Source organism: Ichthyophthirius multifiliis, assembly GCF_000220395.1.
Source record: "Ichthyophthirius multifiliis unplaced genomic scaffold scaff_1120509251142, whole genome shotgun sequence".
Classification (NCBI taxonomy): domain Eukaryota; phylum Ciliophora; class Oligohymenophorea; order Hymenostomatida; genus Ichthyophthirius; species Ichthyophthirius multifiliis.
This window is the reverse complement of record NW_004086164.1, coordinates 1-8,617: the sequence shown is the minus strand read 5'-3', so window position 1 is coordinate 8,617 and position 8,617 is coordinate 1. Positions and strand designations below refer to the sequence as shown.

At 16.8% G+C, this 8,617-nt stretch overlaps 3 protein-coding genes across 3 annotated transcripts, besides 7 other annotated features; 2 read left to right on the top strand and 1 right to left on the bottom strand. All coding sequences in view use genetic code 6, as the record gives it.

Annotated features, from left to right (window-relative positions):
- On the top strand, positions 1–328 carry IMG5_147980 (hypothetical protein; the record flags this gene model as incomplete). Its single annotated transcript, XM_004031002.1, has 3 exons — positions 1–26; positions 77–233; positions 287–328. 3 exons carry the CDS (start codon positions 1–3, stop codon positions 326–328), a joined length of 225 nt encoding a protein of 74 aa, XP_004031050.1.
- A 253-nt stretch (positions 329–581) lies between these two features.
- Positions 582–619: a microsatellite.
- Positions 620–991: 372 nt separating this feature from the next.
- IMG5_147970 (serine threonine kinase ste20, putative) lies at positions 992–2,291 on the top strand (the record flags this gene model as incomplete). Its single annotated transcript, XM_004031001.1, has 7 exons — positions 992–1,102; positions 1,148–1,259; positions 1,351–1,481; positions 1,526–1,689; positions 1,735–1,863; positions 2,090–2,180; positions 2,220–2,291. 7 exons carry the CDS (start codon positions 992–994, stop codon positions 2,289–2,291), a joined length of 810 nt encoding a protein of 269 aa, XP_004031049.1.
- Positions 2,292–3,184: 893 nt separating this feature from the next.
- Positions 3,185–3,218: a microsatellite.
- Positions 3,219–4,391: 1,173 nt separating this feature from the next.
- Positions 4,392–4,433: a microsatellite.
- Positions 4,434–4,861: 428 nt separating this feature from the next.
- Positions 4,862–6,295, bottom strand: IMG5_147960 (nedd8 activating enzyme, putative; the record flags this gene model as incomplete). The annotated part of the gene is made up of 3 exons (XM_004031000.1): positions 4,862–5,644; positions 5,704–5,935; positions 5,973–6,295. 3 exons carry the CDS (start codon positions 6,293–6,295, stop codon positions 4,862–4,864), a joined length of 1,338 nt encoding a protein of 445 aa, XP_004031048.1.
- A 63-nt stretch (positions 6,296–6,358) lies between these two features.
- Positions 6,359–6,397: a microsatellite.
- Positions 6,398–7,434: 1,037 nt separating this feature from the next.
- Positions 7,435–7,486: a microsatellite.
- Positions 7,487–7,774: 288 nt separating this feature from the next.
- Positions 7,775–7,821: a microsatellite.
- A 712-nt stretch (positions 7,822–8,533) lies between these two features.
- Positions 8,534–8,617: a microsatellite.

Sequence of the window (8,617 nt, the reverse complement as noted above, 5' to 3'; positions counted from 1 at the left end):
ATGTTGTTAAAAGAAATTGAAGAAATGTATTTATATTTATATTTATGTATATATATTTTTTTTTAAATTATATTAGAACAAGAGCAAGAGATTTATATAAATAGTAATCAGAAAGAAAATCGCTTGAACTTACACAAAAAAATGTAGAATTAATTTAAAAAATAGAATAGTTAGATAATTTAAATATTGTCTATTAAGAGTCACTAAATAATATTCATATTCTTGAAGCTGCTGTAAACATTTATTATTTATTTATTTTTTATATTTTTATTTTAAATAATTAAAGCTTCTCGAAAGATTATAAAATGAAGAGATTTTAATATAATGATTAAAATAAAATAATAAAAAATTGATTAAGCATATACATTAATATGATTATTTTAATATATATTAATTGAAATTAAAATATATAAATACATATAATTTTTGTATTTATTTTATTTTAATAATTTTTCTTTTTTTGTAATAATTAATTTAAAAATTTATCTTTTTTTTATTTGATGAATATTTTTTTTAACACAATAAAAATAAAATTAAAAAAAACCATATAAAATAATAGAAATATAATATCATTTTGTTCAATTATTTAAAATTACATTATTTTAAAATATAAATTATTCTAATTTTAAATTTATAAAAAAATATTTTTCAATAAAAAATAATTGATTTATTATCATATGAATATATTGAACTACGATGTAAATTTATTTTTTTAAAAATCGATTCTAAATTTATAATTAGAAAAAAGAAAATTATGATTTTGTAGAAATAATTGCATAAACACATAATTATTCTTGTTTATATAAGGGGTTTTTACAATTTAATTTCAATTTTTTAATTTTAATACAAGATTAAACAAATTAAATGGTCTAACAGTTGCATTAAAAGAGATAAACATAATAGTATTAATTTATTACTAATATAAATAAATTTAAATTTATTTTTAAAGCAAAAAGACGATCTTTTAGATATTTGCAAAGAAATAAATAAAATGTCTAAATTTTAAGATGAATATACGATTAAAATATATGAGTCATTTATTTATGATAATAAACTTTATATTGTTATGGAATATTTTAATGAAGGTTCTGTTTAAGATTTGGTATTTTATATAAATAATATAATTCTATTTTAATTTAAACGTAAGATAAGAAAAAATGGACCCTTAAGTGAAGAATATATATGCATAATTCTTAAATAAGTTTTAATAGCATTAAAATATTTACATGATAATAATAAACTTCATAGAGATTTAAAAGGTAAAAAATTTATACATTAATAAAAACTTTTTTGTAAAAAATTTATATTAAATATTTCATAAAAATAAATAATTTTAATAAATGGAAAAAGCATCAAATATTATGCTTAATAGAGATGGTTCAATAAAATTAACTGATTTTTCTTTAAGTTAAAAGTTTACAGACATTTTAAGTAAAAATAAATAGCATTTAACAAGCTTACCATTTTGGTTATCTCCAGAAGTATTTATAACTAAATTTTTACTAAATAAATTAAAATATTAAAGACAATAAAATATTCTAAATATGATGCTAAAAGTGATATATGGTCTGTTGCTATAACAGCCTTAGAAATGGCTTATGGAAAACCTCCTTATAGTGATTTACCTTTGGGCAGTGCAATATTTTCTATTACAAATGAGGAATTATAAATAGATGAAGCTTTTTCTTCGTATATATTTAAATAATTTTTTTTTTCTATATTTTTTATTTTAAGATAATTTAAAGAATTCATTAAATTGTGCTTAAATAAAGTATCTTCTGAAAGGGCTTCATGTGGATCCTTATTATTAACAGATTTTATTTAAAGAGCTAAAAAAACTCAATTTTTGACTGAGATTTTTGAGTAAAAATCAATAATTAAATTCTTTTTTATTTTATTTTTTCTAATTTAGTGAAGGAATTAAATAAAAAAGAATTAATTAATAATAACTTGCAAATAATGAATAAAGGAAAACTTAAACTATTATTAAATTAGATAGTTAAATGCCTTAATTAGATTTAGATAAAACTGTTATAGAAATAAATAAAGAATAAAGCACTTAGCAAATTATTCATCAAAGATAAAACAGTCAAATTAATTAAGAATAAGAATGCTTATACTAGTCTATGAAAAAGGCTATAAAAAGTATTGAAAAACTTTCACCAGGGTTGACTAAAGAGGTAAAATTTATTGTTTTAATTTTTTAAATTTATGAATAGATAATAAGTGGGATTATAAATGAATATAAAAAAACAGGAGCAAGTGATTTTTAGATATTCTTCGATTGTTGAAAAAAAAATATATAAAATTATGTAAAAAAAATATAAAAATGTCATATATTTTAAATATTAAAAATGAGCAATAGTAATTAACATACAAATATTTTGTCTGATTAAGAATATTTTTATTAATATATTTATGAAATAAATATTATCAATATTAATTTAAAATTAAATATTTTTGATAATATATTTAATTATCTAAATAATAGAAAATAATAATATAAGCAATAAGAGTTATTTTTAATTTATTTTTTTTTCATTGAAAAATTAATTTTCTCAGAATATTTTATATATAATTTAATTAATATAAAGATATTTTTAATAATTTATTATTTAAATATTATTGAAAAAAATATCTCTTAAATTTTTATAATATATTTTTTAATATTAAAATTAAATTATTTATTTTATTTGAAATATATTTTTTTTTAAAGTGAATATGTTTATATCTTTTTATAATATTGCAATAAGTTATTAAGTTATAATTTTAATTTTCTTTATGAAAGCATATATAAAAAAATTTATTAATCTTTAAATAGACTAAAATATATATTAAAAAATTATTTCAATGAATATTGACATATATTAAATAAATAAAAAAACTCAATAATATATATATGATTTTAATAAAAATCCAAGAAACCAAAACATTATTTTTTTAAAAAATCTTTCTTTAGTTATCAAAATCTTTACCACTGAATCTTCATTAAAATTTATATAAACGGCTAATATATTTCAAAAAATTATAAAAGGCTTAAGAAGTTATAAGAGCTTAAAAAAATGTTTAAAAATAAATATAAAATCAATAAAAATGGAAACATAATATATTCTTTAAATCTTATTAAGATTTTAATGATGGATAATTTTTATTAAAAAAGTAAAATATTTTGACAAAAAGTAATAAAAATTAAATAATTTAAAAAAATAAAGAATTTATAAATTATATAAAAATTAAAAAGAATTAGCTTCTTAATTAATATTTTGATTTGAAAATAAAAGTCATTAGCTAAAATAAAAAATGCTTACTTTTAGTTCAGAAAATAAATAAAAATTATAATATTATAATCAGATATATAATTAATTTTATAAATAACAGACGAATAAATCAATAATGAAAATGGAATTAATTATATATAAAATTTTATATGTACTTTAAATATTATTTCTTCTTATTCTAGTTTTCTCAATATATTTCCAAGATAAGATAATTCAATCAAAAATTAGATATTTAATATTTAGTAATAATACGAAGATAAATATTTGAAATATTCTATTGAAAAATAAACATTTCTTAAGATTTTAATTTTATAGAAAATATTATAAATTTTGTTAAATTTGTTTTTAATTTTATAAATAGTAGAACATATTAGAGTAAAAACAATATTAATAAATTATTAAATTAAAAAATTAATGTAATTATCATTGAAACTATTATTTAAAAAATCACAACAATTCTTTTATAACAGATATAGAAACTAAAGAATTTTAAATTGCATTTATATAATTTAGCAATAAATAAATTTAATCCATAGATTTATTATAATAAATAAGAAGAATACTAGCTTAAATAAATTATTGAGTATTTTTTTAAACAGCATAAGATCAAATATTTAATATTATAATGAAAACTAATGTACAATTAATAACTAACTTAATAATAAAAATGCTAATTGATGGAGATTATAAAATGTTAGGAAGACAATTTTATTAATTTAAGTTTTAAAAGATATTTTTTTAAAAAAAAGTCGTACTTTAAATATTTAACGAAAAGCTTAATAATAATATAGAATTAATTCGAAATTCTGAAAAAAATAGAAAATTTATTTGTTTCTAATACCAGCCATATTTTTAGAATAGAAATTTTTAAGAAAACATATGAAGAAGAAATAATTTTTTTGTATATTATTAATAAAACTTTAAAGCATTATATTAATTTTTTATATAGAATTCATTTTTAAAATTATTCAAAAGAATTCTTATAACTTTATAAATAATATTTCTATTCCTTTGAATTTGCTAAAGACAAATAAATTTTAGATAAGTACTAATGTTTTATTATTGATTTAGAATTAAAATTTTAATTATTATATCGTTTAAAGATCTAAAATTTTAATGTTCATAATATTATTAATGATTCATAATACTTATTAAATTTATTATTTTAATAAAAAGAATAATTATTTTTATGATAGTGTCTCTTTTAAATATTTAAATATTTTCAAAAAAATTGTATGAGCTTTTTTATATTCATACATACTTAACTTATTTAAGATATGTTTTCTGCATATTATATATATTTAAACATATTTTAAATTAATATTGATAATTAAATTATTAATTTTAAGCTAAAAACTTGGATTATCTAAAAAAAGATAAATTTGAAATTAAAAACAGTATAATAATAAATATTGAAATTTTTAAAATAATTTAAACTTTGTTTTATTAATTAAAAAAATAAATAAATAAAAAATATTTTTCAATATATATAATAAGATAAATAATTATAAAAAATTTATATTGTTTTAAATAATAAAATTTGAAATAAAAATGAAAATATTTTGATATTTTAAATGAAAAAATCAATCATCAAAGCTAACTATAACTTTAGCTACAGAATGTATTTTTTAATCAGTAATATATATAATTTCCCCTTCCTTATAAATATTTTATTAAGCAAGCTAATCAAAAGTCATTTCTAGCTTTTCTTTATGTAGATCTCTCATAACAACTGGAATAATTAATCTTCCATCTTGACCAGTCAAAGAAGGATCTAAAAATTCATATGGTTTACTTTATAATAATTTTTAGAAATCTTTCAAAAGCATATTTTTACTAATTTTTATTTTAATTGGAGTATTTGAGCATATAAAGCAATTTGGGTTTTTCTCATATTTAAAAGTTAAAGTATGCAATCTAAAAAAATAATTTAAAATTAAAAAGAATATTAAAAGATACCCTTCGTTTCCCATATATTGAAAATAATCTTAAACAACATAACTACAATCAGTAATAGCCTTAACAGCCTCATTTACACATGCAGCCGCTATTATTGCATTTGTTGAAGCAATTGCAGGAATTATATTTTTTACTACACCCATTGTCATCATATAATCAACTCCTTCAATATTAAATTATTATGCTCTTTAAAGTGCTGTTTGAAATACCCATTGCATATCTTCTATGCTATCTTTATCAAGTTTTTTGTCTGGAAATTATTTTTTCCATTCAATTAAATAAGCATAAGCTACGCAATGAGCAGGAGTTCTTGGAGTATTGGCAATTGTACAAATGTTATAAGTTTCTTAATTTGGTAAAGTTCCTAAAGTACATTCATAACAAGCAGTTTAGAATGGTTTTATGACCTTATTTTTCAATAAAATATTAAATGCTATTTATAATTTATATTTTTTTAATTTTATACTCTAGCTTATCCTTTAAATCCTTCAGTGCCACCATCTATTAAAAGTATTTGATTTTCTGGAATTGGTTAATTATTATCATCAAATTCACAAAGTCCATGGACAAGCGAATTTAACCATCTTCTTGCTCCGACATTATCTAACCCTGAAATTATAATTTGAAATTCTTTATAAAATGAATCAGTTTTTTATTCTATTCTCCCTACATGAGCTGTCACTTTACACCCTGGTACTCTTTTTTATTTTAAAAAAAATATTTAACTTAATTTACCTATTCATAATAAATTTAGCCGCTACTTCACTTTTAAATTTACCAACATCATCCTATCTAAATAAGAATTACCTATTTAAGTTAGTTAAATCGATAGTATCTAAATCTATAACATGGATATCTTTTACTCCAGAAAGAGCTAAATTTTTTAATATTTCACAACCAAGTCCTCCAGCTCCAATAACAAGAACCTTTGCTTATTCTAAGTAACAATTAGTAAGCTCTTCACTAGGAGCAAAATTAGGACCTTTGAACTAAGTATCTCTTTCGAAAATATTTTTTAAGTCTCTCCAACGATTGTTTTCATTTATTTCGATATCCATTTTTATCTAATCTATAATATATAATAAATTTATAAAATAAATTATTTTTTATAAAAACTTTTTTAAAAAAAAAATTTATAAAAAAAAAATATGATAAAAAAATTAATTATTTATTTTTATTAATTTTTCATTTGAAATTTATTAAAAAAAAACAGTAATGAACAAATAAGTCATTAATAAAATAATTAAGGATAAAAATAAGTAAATAATAAATATAGTTTAGAAAATAATTATTGAATTGAAGTCATGTCTTTAAATATTTTTAATTAATTTTTTATTTAATTAAAAAATTAAAAAAGAAATATAAAAAGTAAATAAAATTTACTATTTATATATTATTTCTTTTTATTTTGTTAAAATTAAAAATAATAAATATAATTTATATTCTATAAATAATATATTTTTTTTACATATTTGATTAAATATATTAATTTTTAATCAAATAAATTTATATAGATGTTTTCTCAATAAATAGTCATATAATTTTGTTCTATCAAAAATTTCTATTATTAAAACCATAATTTATATAGTATTTAATATCAAAAATGTATTAGATTTTAATAAAGTAAAAAATAATGTATTTACTTTTAATATTTGAATTTATATATATACAATTGATATTGACAAAAAATGCTTTTTTTTGGTGGCCATTTTTTTTAACAATTTTTTCATTTTAATGCGAATCGATAGTCAAAGCTGAAGTCAAACAAATTTTATTATTAATAAACTGTTGTTGATAAAAATTTAATTATTATTTATATATAATAACATTTTTTAGAATTTTTTTTTTTAATAAATTCGCAAAATTTTCCGAAAAAAAATATTTCACACCGAGTTATTTGCTCAAAATATAATATTCAGATAAATCTAGAATATAAATAAATCAAAATGCTCATATATAATCTAAAATTTTATACGAAATTTCGAAAAAAACAAATATAATTTCTTTAGAAAAGTAATAATTATATTTACCAATTTTTCTATTCCATACCCTATTCAAACAGATCAAATAATGAAAACTGTGTAACGGCTTTCAAAAATAGTTTTTAACGCAAAAATTTATTAATTATTTTCAAAACATTTTTTTATATATATGATTTTTATTTATATGGAAATTATATATACAATTTTTTCAAAATATAAATGATATATATATTATATTTATAATAAATAATATAATTTTTTATTTATTTTTTTAATTTTGGGTATATATATAAATATAATTTTTAAAATATATTATTAAAAATTATTATTTTATTTAAAAAAAAATTTTAAGTAGATTAATGCATCTAAGAAAGTGAAATTAAAAATATCCAAAACACCATTTGGGACATATACCTCATACCCTTAATCAGAAATCAAGATAACTTATTAATTCATTGTAACTAAAAACTCGATATTCGATATTAGACATGATTATAAAAAATCTTAATGCATAAGAATGTATGCAACTTTTAATATTATAAATTAAAAAAAATACTAACCTAAACCCAAAACATAATGCTAATCTAAACCCAAAACATAATACCAACCCAATCATTATTCGAAAATATATTTTTTTCATAAATAAATAAAAATATTTATTACAATAATATTAAAAAAAAATATAATACTGAGTTATTAAAATATAATTTTAATCCAATTTTTATAAATAAAAAAATATTTTCAATATATTAAAATTAATTTTAGATAATATATATAAAAAAATATTTTTATATAGAATGTATATATGAAATAATAAAAATAAAGTATACAATATGATTTAAAAAATAAAAAGTAAGATTAATTGTCACAGAAAAGATAAAGTTGTTCTAGAATATTTTTTAATTATATAATATAATATTTTGTGTTTAATAGATATTTTAGTTTTATATTAAAAATATAAAAAATAATATTTTTTTTATATTTTAAAATTTGTAAAAAATTGATTTAATAAGATTTTTGGATGTTTTAGTATAATCTTTTATGCTTTTTTGACTTATTTTATAAATTTTAAATTTTTAAACATTTAATTTAAATTTAAAATTATTTTAATAATTATATTTTTTTTTTTATGTATTTTAATTTTCATTTTTATTTATAGCATATATATGATATAAAATATATATTTAGATTTTGGTATTGATTTAGGTATGTTTTAGTTCGGATTTAAAATAAAGTTTGTTATTAAGATTGTTTTGAAATTGGGTGATGGATTTGATTTTTCGTCTATTTTTTTTTAGGGTTGGAATTTGGGATTTGGGGTTTGGGGTTGGGGTTGGGGTTGGGGTTGGGGTTGGGGTTGGGGTTGGGGTTGGGGTTGGGGTTGGGGTGGGGTGGGGT